The following is a 15,209-nucleotide window of genomic DNA, read 5'->3' on the forward strand; positions in this document are numbered from 1 at the left end:
AAAATGTACCGTAGAGATATGTACAAATGAGGGAGTGTTTGTAATGATAAACTATTATAATTTATGCAAGAATCTAGATTTGGAATACACCCTGAAATTCTTGAGAGGAGGGCGGATACTAATAGTACAATGGATGCTCCATTTACTTTGGACCAAATTAAAATAGTAATTTTAAGAACTGGAATAACATCTCCCAAAAAAGATTAAGTAAGCTATATAACACTAAAATATTTAGATAATGTCGCATTCATGAATTTGTTAAGTTTGTATAATAAATCATGGGAAGGGGGAAAATTACCAGCTGGTTTGGAAGAAGCAGTGATTATTCCTATCAGGAAACTAGGGATAGATCCATCAAATCCCATGAATTACAGACCGATTGCATTAACATCACAAATAGGAAAGATAATGGAAGGAATGATTACAGAAAGATTAGTATTTTATATGGAAAGTAAAATAATTTTAACACCTCAACAGAGTGGATTCAGGAAAGGTAGAGGAACCATGGACCTGGAAACATCTAGTCAAGTTTATATCTGTTATGGCAGTCTTTTTTTTTTATCTTGAAAAGGCATATGATATAGTCTGGAAGGAGAGATTGATAATCAAATTACAGGTGATGGAAATAGAAAGTAGAGCCTTTAACTGGATTAAGGACATTTTATTTGATAGAGATTTTCAAGTTAAAATTGGCACAGTTTTATCAAAAAGGTATACAGTAGATAATGGCACTCCTCCAGGGAAGTGTCATTAGTCCTGAAAAAAACAAGGAATGGAATGACTATAAAGTGAGGTTCAGGTATATTGGTGTCGATAAGAACACTTCTGGAGTCAGATTGCTGTTTGCATACAGATGGATGCAGGTTTATTCCAGGATTTGATTCACTCATCAAACATCCAGAACTGGAATATGCAAGTAGATGGACAGGTTTAAAATTGTGTAAATGGTGAGTGTGTGTGGTCGTTCGTCAGTGACGCACTTTGTAATATCCACCAACATGTACAAGGGATGTTCACCAAGCTAACTAAACAAACTAGAATTAGCAGACTGTAGAAGCAGCTTCTCCTGCAGCCTCCCGACAAGAGCTCTCTCCTTCTCTCTTCACTTGCATGCAGCAGAGCGGTGTGCCGCTGCAGATTCCTCCGCGCAGGTATATAGATCCGTCTGTTCGGATTATTGGTCTTTCAAACAAGTCCATTATTTTCTGTTATGATTAATAATGTGTTTTCTCAAGTAAGTGGCGAACTCTGGTTGACACTCCAACACAGAAGGTGGCGGTAATACATCTTAAAGCTGGTTGCTACCCGCCAGTAAAACGAAAAAGAAGAAAAAAATAGCAGTAGAAATAGAAGAAGAAACTGAGCGGACTGTTCTGTTTCAATGTCTCACACCGGATGTATTTTTGTAGCTACACCGCTAACATGGGCTCTGATTCCCAACGTGTCTTGGAGTATTTGACAGAAGTTGAAGAGGCAGCTGAGGATGTTCTAACCACGAAACAGCAGGTTAATTCAGATGCAGATTATTGCAATAAATTGTTTGACTCTATGCAAAGCAGTGCCACAGTGTATTGTCAGTTCAGGGAGCTAATGTTAGCTGCTAACCCAGATACAGATACAGTCGATATGCTTAACATTTAACAAGCGACTATTGAAGTTAATGTTGAAGACTGTTCGCCAGCTTCGGTTACAAATAGTTTTGATATAACACTGCTCTTCCGCTGTTTGCTTTTAGTAAAGCGTGACTACATAAAAAAAAAAAAATCGGTGAACAAATGTAACATAGCATAAGTTAGACATGAAAGACTAGAAGTGACTTATATGTATTTGGTTTGCTTTAGTAAAACTACTTCGCACTGTTTGTTTTTTTTAAATGATAAATTATATAAATCAACAGGAAATCAAAAAACACAACTGCAAGAGAGAAAACACAACACCATTAACCAAAACGGAAAAAAATTGATGATGGGTTCTTGACAAATTGTTTAAGCCAATTTATTTTGAAAGTATTATTTAAAGTGTAAAAGTCTAAAAAGTTACGGCCACATTATCATATGAGTTCATATAGTGTTTTTTACTCCGGGGCTGCACGGTGGTTGGTGGTTATCACCGTCGCCTCACAGCAAGAGGGTTTCAGGTTTGATCTCCACCTGGGGCCTTTCTGTGTGGAGTTTGCATGTTTTCCCCGTGTATGCGTCCGACTCCGGTGTAGGTACCAGATGTGCTCGGGTTACCAGATCTGCTCGGGGCCCTGCGCCTGTGGGGACGTCACATTCTATGGTCGGCTGGACGTTGACACAATGACGTAAGGGAATGTGATTGGTCCGGTGTAGGTACCAGATGTGCTCGGGTAGCCATATCTGCCACTCGTAAAAAACTTTTTTTTCAATACAAAATGTATTTGGAAACTGAGCTAATCATGTCAGCATTTCTATAAAAGTCACAAAAAAAACAGCTTTTTTAAGAAAACATAAAGTAGTGGGTTTACGTTTACTCCACTATTTACATTTTATGAATTAAGTATTTTTTGCCAATATGACGTTATTTAATAGAAACTCCAACTTTATTACAAACTACATTTCATAAGAATCAGATGTGCTCGGGGTCAAGTCCTTTTCGAAAGATAATGCTGGATTTCTTTGTAAAAGCCGTCCATGTTTCCGACGAAGAACCACAAAAACGACTTCAATAGGTTTTTTTTTTTTTTTTACTACTTCAGTAAGTTGTCCGGATCAATCACATTCCCTTACATTATCGTGCCAACGTCCAGCCAATCATAGAACGTGACGTGACCAGCAGGCGCAGGGCCCCGAGCAGATCTGGTAACTGAGCACATCTGGTACCTACACCGGCTTCCTCCCACTGTCCAAAAACATGCATGTTAGGTTAATTGGTGACTCTAAAATTTTCCTTAGGAGTGAGTGTGGTTGTTTGTCTCTGTGTGGCCCTGTGATGGACTGGCCCACCTCTCGCCCGATGACCGCTGGGATAGGCTCCGTCGGTCAGGTCGCTGGGGGCTGGAGCTGGCATCGATGAGCGACAGTCATTGTGAGCGTGAGCTTCAAGAGTTGAGAAAGGCTCAACTTTATGCAAATGAGCAGTGACGCGACGACAGCCAATGAGGGCCGATCTGGATTCCGAAGGCGGAAAACGGCAGAGCGCAAACACAAAGAAACACAAAGAAGGCTGCCCAGAGTACAATCCATGGTGAAAGAGGGAACCGATGTATGGGTGGATTATTATTATGGGTGCCAATGCCAAAGGCAAGGCACACATATTGCTATTGTGTGAGACTATTATTATTCTCCCGCTTGCTTCCCGAATTTCGGCGCGTTACTCCTCCCGCAGCGATGGTCCGACTGGAATAAAAAACACATCGCTGCGTGCGCACCGATCGGCAGAAGTGTGCTTGTATTTGTCTCTCTCATTACTCAAAAGGAATTCCGGAAAATTGGGAAAAAGCGGGCAAATTCCCAATGGGAAAATGCATTGAGAAGGCCTTAACAAGCCCAAAACTGCCTCCCCTTGGAGGCCTCCAAACTCAGCCATACAGCATCACACACACATCATTCAAACTTTGTGTGTGACAGGAAATACTCAACTTTAACTGTGGTAAAGGGCTTGTTGATAGCTTATACAGCTTTGACACAACGGCAGTTTACGTTTTAGGTGGCCAGAGGAGGTCATCTCATGCCTCTCACACTCTTAACTCCCACTCTAAAAATCTTTTTTTTTTTTAAATTCTCGAGCAAATGCCTCTCACGTCCAAAATATCTGCCTGATCTGGACAAATTTTACATCAAAACATAGGTATTTTAGTTCTCTTTCACCCAATGTGACTGTCATTGAGCTTGGCCTCACAGATTTCTCACAAATCACCTCTGAGCGCAGAGAGGGAACATTCTATCCCATTATAAAACGGACGAGCCGTGAAATCAGTCAGAACTCATTTTAAAACTGCCATAAAAAAGGAGCCACAGACATTAGAAGAATAAAAATTACACCACTGGCTTCCCCCATCCCTTCTGGCGCTCACGGTGAAAGAATTATTCGGATACGACTTCTACTTTTCGAACAGCAACCGTTTGTTCCAGACTTATGCCTCAAAATGAAAACCCCATGATTTTAAGGGGACAAAGTGAGGTGCAGATTTGACAGTTGGCAGGTAGCACAGCTGTTTCATAGCAACTAATGATGACCTCACTCAAGATGGCTGCCCTGTTCTATCACAGCTGATGAAGCCAGAGCCAAGATGGCTGATGAGGGCAGAGTAAACATGGCTGGCCTGCTGGAACAGCATTATGACAGCCTGTTTTATCTGTGCTCCTAATACAATATAACATGACAGCCTCTCTCTCAGTGGGCAGCAGCAGGGCAGCCAACATGGTTAAACTGTTATAACAGCTTCATGCCAGCTGCTCATGAGAGAAATGCGCGCGATAGCGCGCACTCACTCATACGTTTCGATTTTTCTGAACAGATTAACAGCTTCATGCCAGCCGCTCACGAGACAAATGCGCGCGATAGGGCGCACTCACTCATATGTTTTTTCCGTTATTCTCAACACATCAGCTGTGATAACAGGTTCATGCCAGCCGCTCAGCAGACCTTTCTCCTATTGAAAAGTTCAATTTTTTTTTATTTTGACTTATAAATCCATTGAAACAGCTGTTTGTTCTCAGGGGGCACAACCTGTCCTCCTCTGTGTCTCTCTGGCTCAGGCCTTCCTTCTGTGTGGTTAACCTCACTCATGCTGTCTAAAACAGGCAGGTTTCACCAGAATAAGCCAGAATCTCATATTTCAGACTGGATTTGAAATATCTAATGCTTGACCTTCAGCACAGCCTCTCTGTGTCTCTGTGTGGACAGGCAGCAGCTTGGCACCCATCAAAATTTCTTCAGAAATTTTCTATTATATATCTGCTCGTTGCTATACATATAAGCCCCACCCCTTTGGCCGCTTCCGGCTTCCGAAGAAGTAGAAGCGGCGGGTTGTGAGCGTCGTGAGCGGACGCTTTTGGTGTGAGTCCCCGGTTAAGCGGGTATAGAAAATGGATAGATGGTTTTCGTTCCTCCATATAAAGTTTAATAACATATTGTCTTGTGAGACCTTTTTGTTAACATTGAGAGATAAAGCAGCATGTAAGATGGGATATTCGCATCAAAATATTATTTAATAGCAGCGCGTACATTTTACATATTTTGAAAACACAGTCCTTCCGATTCAAAAGACGGACCACAACCAGTCCAACCTGCAACGATACATGTCGCCCAAGGGTTTTGCCAGCTTGGTGCTACCCAAACCTTCCGTTTTGGTTAATGTCGTTGTGTTTTCTCTTTTGCCGTTTTGTTTTTTGATTTGTCGTTGTGTTTCCTCTTTTGTCGTTGTGTTTTTTGATTTACTATTGTGTTACCTCTTTTGCACTTCAGGGCCACTGTACATACATTTCAGTTTGGTACATTCAAGTTAAAATGTATGCAAACTTGTGATAACTTTTCCATATGCTCTGATGAATTAGTCATTAGCAGCATGACCTAGTGTATATTGTGACGAACTAAGCCGGTCTGTTTGTGTTTCAGATCGTGGACCTGGACTCAAAGAGAAACAAGAACAGGGAGGCACTAAATGCAATGAAACATGAGATGTCAGATTTAGGTGAGTTATTCACAGCAGTGTGTTGTCTCAGAAGAGAAAAGGATTAGGTGTTTTCTAGAGTTTCTTGAGAGCACTCATGGGTTACTGTGCAAAAGACACATGCAGTCATGAGTCAGGTGTATATTTGCGGTATTGTACATAAATGTTGCCATACTATTGATGTTTACTGCTGCTGTTGCTTACAGAGAAAGTAAAGGTGTGCTTTGGGAACATGTTCATCAAATTTCCCAACTCAAAGGCAAGCAAGATGATTCAGAAAGGTAAACATTTAGAGATAATACAATTCTACTATGTTAGATAATTTCTTTTCTATGAATGGTTTTGCTTAATATAGTAAACTCTGCGTATCTGTGTTTCTCGTGTGTAGACCAGGAACAGCTGGATAAGGAGATAAATGACCTCCGCAAAGGATTAAAAGGGAAAGTCAATCATATCAATGAGATACAAGGTATGAAGCGCATTCCTCTGAATTCATTTGGCCAAACTCCTTCTGCTAATGTGAAGGAGATTGGAGTTTTCATTGGCTCTATGAAGTTATAATTGCTACATACTTGCTTTAATGCAATTATTTGAGCTTACTTCAGTTGTTTTTACCATTTCCTTCCCATTTTTTGTTCATGTCACCAGCAGTTAATCTTAAGGAACTATTCTTCTGATGTTTAAATAACAGCATTTCTATGGGGATCTGAATTTAGCTTTAATGCCAAACACATCAGATACATTTTGACTATAAGTCAAATTAAACAGGAAAGGACCTAAAGCTACTGGTACTGAATGGGTGTGAACAGGGACATCAAGTGGTCAGTAACGCTAAAAGCAGCCCTACAAGTCTGAACCAGAACTACAGCAATATCTCACTAGTTATAACTGTTTTAGTTTCAGATACTTTTGTTTGAAAGAACTACATTAATTATAGGAGAACTGTGAAGTGGACTGCCATTTGAGTAATGTCAATAGCCAATAAATGTGTTTTATAAAAAGATTAGATATCAAACACAATGTCAGTGTGCTTAAACTGGTTTACTTTAGGCCAAGTGCCAGTGTGGAATCACGTGTTTCATGTGACAATATGTCAAAATTTTTAAATCTTGTAAAGTATCTCTGAGGCAGCAGAGACTTTTAAAGCTTTTAACACCATGAGTCACGTGGATGTCCACTAGGGGTGCAATGATACTGGTAACACACGCTACGATCCGTACCTCGGTTTTTGGCCCACGGTTTCGGTTCAGTTTCAGTACGTGTTTTGCGTAAAGAGAACAATTTTTTTTTCTCCCAGAATTCTCTCTTTATTTTGCTTGTCAGCTAAAACTGTAAACATACCAGTGATCACTGTACTGAATAATATAACACTTTTCCGTCAAGTTAACAGTTACTAAACACAACTTTCTGACTCAGAGCTCAGAAATTCTGACATTTGTGTAAAATTTAATGTATCATTACTGGATAGTGTAATGGTAAGATTGCCACCTTTCATGTGGATGACCTGGGTTCAAATCCCAGGCAAGTCATCAGGCAAGTATCGCCTGCTGCACGATTCTTCATCCCCTGACTCTCGCTGTGTGCTCGATCTTAGACACCTGATGTGATTGTCCATGATTAATATTGCCGTCATGCAGACCATGAACACGGTGGCCTCCTCGCTCTCCATATTAGCTTATTGGTGGTGTTGTTTTCTTCTCTCCTTACTTTTCGCAGATTTTGTTTTGTTGTTGTGTGTGGCGCTAAAGTAACAAGTCTGTCGCAGACGTTTGCGTCACATCAGTCCCTGTTAAGGTCACTGATTCATGTGCGAATGTAAAATGAAACAGTTCCCCTGGGGAAGGGCAGTTCTTATAACGAAATTCGAGGTGGACAGTTCTTAGAACTGCATTCTGAGAACGTCTCTGTCCGAATGCGACTAGTGTGCGTGGGTGGACAAACAGAAAAACAGCTCCTGACAAACAGCACTAACACAAAGTTCAGAGCCCTGTGACTTGGATTGGACAGTGATTGGACATTAACTCGCATCTCGGGAGTGGGGAGGGCATTTCACCTGCCTGGACAGGCACACACAGCATCAGCGCAAAATGAATTAAATACCGAAAACCTGCGGTCCATAAGGGTTTTGTGCATTGTGGAACGGTTCAATATTTTACAGAGTACCATTGTCCACAGTAGTAAAATTACATTCACTGCATAAATGTGTTCTCATCTGCCCGTCTTGAGGAAATGTGCTTGTTTGCTTTGCTGCTGAATCTAATTAGGCTCCTACAGTATGGGGCGATGGCAGGAATGTAGGTTATTATTATGAGCAAAGCTCCTGGTTGGTGATGTACACTCATCCCCCTGGCAAACACACCCATTCCTCATTGTTCCTGCCAACCCTATTTCTATAGTTTTAAAGTTTTAATGTAAACAGCTAGCTCATAGTGGAACTAATGAAATAAAGCCAATAGTTTTTGGCCACATACTGCCTTTATCAGGGCTTAACAATGAAATTAATGTGAAGAAGTAATAGCATAACATAGCTAATGTTGCTACATCTAGCTATTATTAGCAAAGGCTAATAAACACACTAATTCACATTAAGCTATTGCCATCTGTTTCATTGCTTGCGTAATACTCAGAGACACTGATAAGATGGAATAGTGCATACCTTTATCTTTTGTCCTTTTCTATTGTTCTTATTTCCTTCTTCTCCTGAACTGGGTACCTGACAGCTTTTTTGACCTTTTATTTTCCATCCTTCATTGAGTACGCACTTGACTTGAGAATCAACTCTGTGGTGGAAAAGCCTCTGACGTAATTCGCGTCTGTCTTCTGCACAATGCGCTGTTCGGTTTTAGCTCACTACATATTGTTGGAACTAGAAAAACCCAAACAGTCGAATCTGTATATTCAGCTATAAAAATAACTGAATGCTTTTATTTTTTTTCTTCCTCTCGTGCACGGTGCGCCCTTTCACAGATTGCGCCCTGGGCGATTGCCCACTTCGCCCATAGCAAAAACCACCCCATGTGATGTATGAAGCCATGTATGTAGTATGTATGTATGAATTAAGTTTTTGGTTCAAGAAAACAAAGCAAACAGTTTGAAATTTAAAAAATGAGACAAATGGATATTGTTACCTGACAACCCTGTTGTCACAGTCTGTTTGTTTTAGTAGTTTTTTTTCAATTGAAATGGCATTTTTTTCATGACATAGGGAGATTGATGTAGATCTCTGTTTCATAGAGCAGCAACAGATCACCATAATCACTTTTGGTTTAAGCACATTTGATTTATTATCCTAAGGGCCCGAGTTTTTTTTTTTTTTACCCATAAAAGTTCACATGTCAATTCATGGGTAACATTTCTTCACTCATAATAGGACAGTCTGTTCATGTCCCATTGTTTGCTCTAAAAGCAACCTTTTGTTTCACAGATTGTTGCTGATGCATTGTTGCGCTCTGAATGTCTCCCAGTAGTTTGTTGTTGGAAGCAGGAGAGGAAACTGAGCCCTGTGTAATGAGCTGCAGTGCTGGTTAGACTTGGAGGAACAAACAGGGAGTGGTTTTACTGTAATAATTATTGCTCTAGTATAGCAGTGAAAAGGGAAAATCCATCATGCTATTTACTTAATTTACAATGACAATCAGTGTGAGTTGAATTAATTTAGTTGTTGTTATTTAGTTGACCATGATGTATGTTTTTCTTTTCATACGCAGGAAAACCTGAGCTGAGAGGCTACAATCTTTCTCCGCTATCCACTGATGAAATCAAAGCTATTAACAGCCTTTTGAAGAGATGATCTGCAAACCCCTCCCACCTTTGAGTATATTAAGAACAAATGGCACAAGTCTGATTGTGGTTTTAGAATAGTTCCCGCCCCATTGACGTTCAACACTGCCACTTTTGTCCAATTCAATGAATATGAATAAAAAATGTTTTACATTGTGATAAGATTTACTCGCCAACATCGCGATGAGCATTCTTGAAATAGCATCTGTTTAAGGTGAGTGTGAACAAAGCTGTTTGCAGAGTATCACTGATGTTGTGCAATGTGGGGCCTCTGCCAGCTGCACATCGTTTGTGACGCTGCCAGCTTGGTGCTACCCAATCCTGCAGGAAGTGTGTTTCTAAATTTCTCAAGTTATAACTGAAAAGCAAATTTTGCGATTGGTGCGGTAATGTGTTGGGGGACTATTTTCAAAACTCCAGCCATTATTTACAGAATTCTAATATCGTACTTAGTAAAGTCATTCTGAGAGCTGTGAATGCAACATATCTAACAGGGCAGCAAACACAGATGGGCACAAGGTCACTTGCACTCGTAGTGCCAATTAATCTCTAGTTTTCTATTAATATGATTGTTTGAATTTGTGACCCCGTTTGTTGATGCAGCATTCTGTCTGTCTGTAGGAAATGCAGGTCCATGAAAGCCCTGGGTGCAAGCTAAGCATCAACTGTCTGTAGAAGTGAGAACTGGAGTTTTGAAGATTAGCTCTATTTTCTCTCTTTAAATAATTGTCAAACCGAGGGTCTACATGGCATGAAATATCTATACAAGTTGAATCAGGTTCTGCTTTTGGTTCTCGGTCAGAAAGTGGCAGTGTAGTGCAAGCATGCAAGCAGAGAGACTGCCTGGCCCAGCAAGCCTGTTGTCTGCTGGGCTGTGCAATTCCTATGTATTTATGTCCTGCTATTTTGTGCTTGTATAAAAAGACAGACAGAATTTCAGAAAAAAAAGGTTTCATTAAAATGTCCTTATGGAATTCTATTAATTCATTTTCATGAACGTTTTGTATTTATATTAGAAGCTTGCTTTTCTGAATGGTCTCGGCTACATTTTTTCTTTGCCTTTTCCTGGAACATACCATACAGCCTCAGTCACAATCTGAGTGATACATAACTAGTGTGTTGTCCTGAAGGGGAGTGGATGGATTAATAGTAGTTTTGCAGTATAATTCAGCTGACATGATTTAGCCAGAGGCAATAAGGGAAAGGGAGGGCCATCTATACAGTAGTCATGACGGTGTGTGTTGTGGAAGTGGTGGTGTTTTTGAGTTCAGTCTCTCTTTAAACTTGGTTGCTTGCCACTCCAGTCAGACTTGAAACCAGACCTGAGTGATGAATTTGTGAGTCAAAGGATGGGAACTTGCCAGTCATCTCAAAAGTTAGACAAATATGCCGAAACAAGACATGTAACACTGCCGTGAAACAGGAGTGACACACTGTTGTTCTTAAGCCGATGATTGATTATACAACCATCTTGTTTACCTTCACTCGCCTGCAAGAACTAAATGTTTCACACTCCTTGAGAAAAAAAAAAAAACTGTGTAATTATCAAAGGCTTGACAATATAGAATGAAGCTGTACCAAATTGCAAATCCCTGGACATAATGACACCTTTGGTATGTCAATATGTTAATCACAGTTTGCGGGTAAGGGACCCTCACCTGTGAGAAAGCACTGATAGTATTGCAACATTTTCGGTTAACAAGCTGTGTAACACATCTCTGGAGAAGGACTTGAATTTAGTTGCTATTTAATTCAATTTTATAAACTTGACACTACCCATGAAAAGGGTATGAGTTTTCCTTGGCATATTAACTATGTGTGTGTGGCAATAGTTCCTGCTGTGGGACTGAGTGAATTAATGACATTCAAGAGAAAATATCTAATTTAGTTGTCATTCCCTTGTCATCTCAGTACAGAGTAGGAGAGATGATTTATGAGAAGTTACTGGCAGTTTATTGAGTGTGGTAACCGTACTGTCAAAGAGGTAAATTAATTTGAGAGAGTAAAATTTCTTGTGTAGGGCAGATATATTTATTCTGACAGAAGTGGGATTGATGTGTTGACTTAATTGACCATTAGTCATCTATAAAAGATCAACTGTTATATACTACAACATTACTACAATACTTCTTGCTTTTCTCATTTGTCTTGTGAGCTCAATGTACTGGAACTAAAGGAAACAGGAGCAAACTAAAACCTCTTCAACTTTTAAAACACATGGGTGTGATTTAGAAAAAAAAAGCCACCTGAATGTGAAACGTATAAAGCACATAATCACATGGTTTAGACAATCTGCAGGCCTAAGTGCTCATTTCAAATACTATCATTAGATTGTTGACTTAAGTAAATGTCCCCTTTGTCGATTTGTACACCCTTACTTCCTCTCCTTGAATGTTTCCCACCAGAGATGTGAGCATAGTGTGGGCAGACATGAGGAGAGGGGAACTGATTTACAAGCATTTATAAAAATGACACATTCTTGCACAGGAGCCATCATTTTAAATCTGTGTCGATTAAATATGACATGTAATTCACAATATCAACATCCAACTTTTATTTCCGTCATGTGAGTATTAGGCGTGTCTGTAGTAATGTATATATTTTCTTTAAAATCATCAGTGTGGGATAATGTGTGGGCTGCATAGTGGTGTGGTGGTTAGCATTATCGCGTCACAGCAAGATGCAACTTTTGAACTGTTTTACTGAAATTAATTTCTGGCTCACTGGCAGGAAAATGGAGTAGGGATAAGAAGATGAACTACAAATTTTGATAAATGAAGTGAGTCTTTTGCTTGTCATGGCAACAAAGAGCTAACCCAGTGGTATTAATTTTCAATTGTGCCTGAAACATTTAAACTGTGACCTGTTTGCTGTTGTGATATATTATAATCCCTGCACTCTGACAATCTGTAGCTGTGGTGGTAATTTAACAAATGTAGTTTCAATTCACCAAGAGATTACAAAATAATCCAATTCTGTGGCTAATCTGGCTAAAAGATTAACAGGAACAGTTTCTGGCTGAACGCTATCTGTGGTGTATAAGTAACTAGAATTAAAATGCTAAAAGGCCAACCAAGTCAGTAGGTATGCCAGTGGGTTGATAAGCTTAACACACTAATGACTCATCACTTGCTGATCTTGCATCTAACCATGTGTCCACTCAAGTGGAAGGTTTCTGATTTCCTACTGCTGGCCACCTTAGTAAATTATGCACATGTAAATCTAATTGTTCTAACCAACTGCAATCATATTCTGTTATTTTGTATACCTTATCAGGTGCATCTGGTGTTGGGCTTCAAGTCCCCCAACACCAGATGCACTTGCTCCCAACATAATGTGTGATCTGCCTGCATATAATGCTCATTTACAAAAATAAAACCTATGGCTCCTCCTGAGAGACATTAAGATTTATCTTAATCTGGAAATAATCTATGTGCTAGTGTTACTTTCCACTGTTTTTCCAATTCTGAGCCACAGGGACAGAACTTAATTCTCGGTGAAAACCTTTCTGATGATATTATAGACTGCTTGAAGGGAGTACAAAAAACATTTCAATCACCTTCGTTGTACAAGGATGAATATTACAAAACACTAAGAGACTAAGAGAGAACCTACATGTAGACACTCGTTTTTAATTAGTGGTCTACACTGAACAGGTGTATAAAAAAAAGAATACAGCTAAGCTTAATTTCAGAGTTTACTTATACTTCATCTGTCTGTCTGTGACATTATTGTGGTCATTAACTTGTGTTTCCCTGTTCCAACAGGTATCCTTTTAATGGTGTTACAGTGTTTGTTGTCCTCTCTTTTCTGTCCTCTCAGCTGTCCACCCCAGTTGGTCGAGGCGGATGACCACCCTTCCTGAGTCTGGTTCTGACAGAGGTTTCTTCCTGTTAAGTCCCAAATGGCACAGAATCCCCCCCAAATGTGTGAATAAGTCTAACATACCACTAGCTGCCTCCCATTGCTGTGTAAAAAAGACAAATTATTGAGCTGTGCCCCTGTCAGCACCCCACCCCCACACACGGGATATTCTGCAGGCCAGCAACTCTGATGTGCCCTTCTGTAAGAATCACAGACCATAAAAGGCTATAACATTTGTAACAAAAACCGTGCCGGCATTTGACAAGGGCATAAGACATATTGTGTTACCTGAGAAATTGTCATGGGGTGACAGCCAAAACAAAGGTAGGACTCAATAGCAGGAATGGATGATGGATTTGTTTGCAACAAAAAAAACAACAAATCTGTTTGTTTTCTAAGCACCATGAATCAGACAGTTTTTTGTTCTTAGACATTATGTATTCATATTCTGTATTTTACTAAATAACCTATGTTCCTCTGCTGATACTGCACAATAGATGACCTTAAATGGTCCAAGACCTTAGGATGACATAGCAAGACGAAACAACTGGGTCAGACAAAACATCTCTATTAGAGTAGATAGGTCTGGTACATTAGATACATGCCTAAAACAGCACTCACACACACACACATTGTTTATTACATCCAAAGAACACAACAAAGACAGTGGTTGGCCTGTTCAGGCCACTACAAACTGGCCAATTATACGTGAAGTGTAAGTACAACCTCTGTGAGATAAAGCTGCATATAAATATGGAATGCTTCCGGATATCGAGGCTCGGCCTGATGGATTTTCTGCGGGAGCTCTGTCACTCCGAGTCCAGTGCTGCAATATACTTTACTATGTGACCACTAATAAATACTTTGTTTAATAAAAGATTTCTCCAGCTTGTTCTTGGGCTTCCAATGAAAGAATCGGGCTAACAACTGTTTTTGATTACAACCATTTCCAATGCAGCGTTGATATCATGGACTAGAAATCACGCAACTACTCGGTACCTGCAGGTACACGGAGATGGCCCATGTCTGTGTTTTACAACCTGTTTGACATGGCTGTCACAAATGCACATCTTGTACACAGCATGTACAGGATTAAAAGAAAGTCGCCAATTGTTCATTCTTCAAAACAGGCTTTTGCAGCAAAAGGCACAAGGGGAAGAACACAAACAGCAGCATCGTAAGATAAGAATTTCTCAGAAGAAAAATACATAGTGCCAGGTGCGCATACTCGATAATAACAGAAGCATAGATCTTTGTGTATGCTGCCGCAAATACACCTGTGGCAAATTTAGGAAAGACTCACCATGGGAATGTGGAAACTTCTAGATGGGACAACTGTATGCTACATTGCTTTGTATAGCCTCCATATGTGAGCCTGCTTTTCTTAGTGTGAAATAACTTCTTCCTGAAGTTATATCGTCTGTTTGTAGTTTTTCCAAGCTGAAATTGTGTTTTTTTGGGGCACTAATTCCAGTCCTCTGTTCTTTGACATTGTGAGCTTGGCAGAGTAAATTGTCATTGAAATTGGGGTGTAACCTACAACCAAATTACCATTCATGAAAGATTTAGTATGTCCCTTCCTAAAATGACATTGTTAAAATTAGTGTTTTTATGACAAATAGAAAGCGTTTCTCAGATCAACTGACAAAATAAAGTGAATGTGTACATCTGTTTGTTGTCTAAATAAAATGAAAAATGGTTACTCTTAGTACAACACACACAACTCAACACTCAGTATATTGGGCTGATCAGAGTTCATTCAAACAGCAGTTTGGCCTTTATCATCATAGGCAGCAACCTCAGTGGGGGGTGGAGTGGCTGTTCACAATACAATGGAGATAGAACCTTGAGAGGAATACACAATTTTTGCAGAGGGGAGGGGACATGCAGCAGAAGTGAAAATCTCAGGACCTGCTAATGTTAAAAAGGA

The 15,209-nt window shown here is 39.9% G+C and overlaps 1 protein-coding gene across 2 annotated transcripts; it reads left to right on the forward strand.

Moving 5' to 3' along the window:
• The first annotated feature begins 1,332 nt into the window (after positions 1 to 1,332).
• On the forward strand, positions 1,333 to 14,883 carry pdrg1 (p53 and DNA-damage regulated 1). Of its 2 annotated transcripts, XR_011915225.1 has the most exons (6): positions 1,333 to 1,506; positions 5,581 to 5,656; positions 5,842 to 5,916; positions 6,024 to 6,104; positions 9,343 to 12,194; positions 13,238 to 14,882. XR_011915225.1 is itself a non-coding variant. In XM_072382986.1 (5 exons), the coding sequence occupies exons 1-5, from the start codon at positions 1,396 to 1,398 to the stop codon at positions 9,423 to 9,425; spliced, it is 426 nt and encodes a 141-aa protein (XP_072239087.1). In that variant the 5' UTR covers positions 1,333 to 1,395; the 3' UTR covers positions 9,426 to 14,883. The 2 variants fall into 2 exon arrangements, 1 of the variants encoding a protein (XP_072239087.1); XM_072382986.1 differs by having other exon boundaries at positions 9,343 to 14,883.
• The last annotated feature ends 326 nt before the right edge of the window (positions 14,884 to 15,209 follow it).

The sequence above is a fragment of the Leuresthes tenuis genome, unplaced genomic scaffold, assembly GCF_036924035.1.
Source record: "Leuresthes tenuis unplaced genomic scaffold, fLeuTen1.0.hap1 SCAF_3, whole genome shotgun sequence".
Classification (NCBI taxonomy): Eukaryota; Metazoa; Chordata; class Actinopteri; order Atheriniformes; family Atherinopsidae; genus Leuresthes; species Leuresthes tenuis.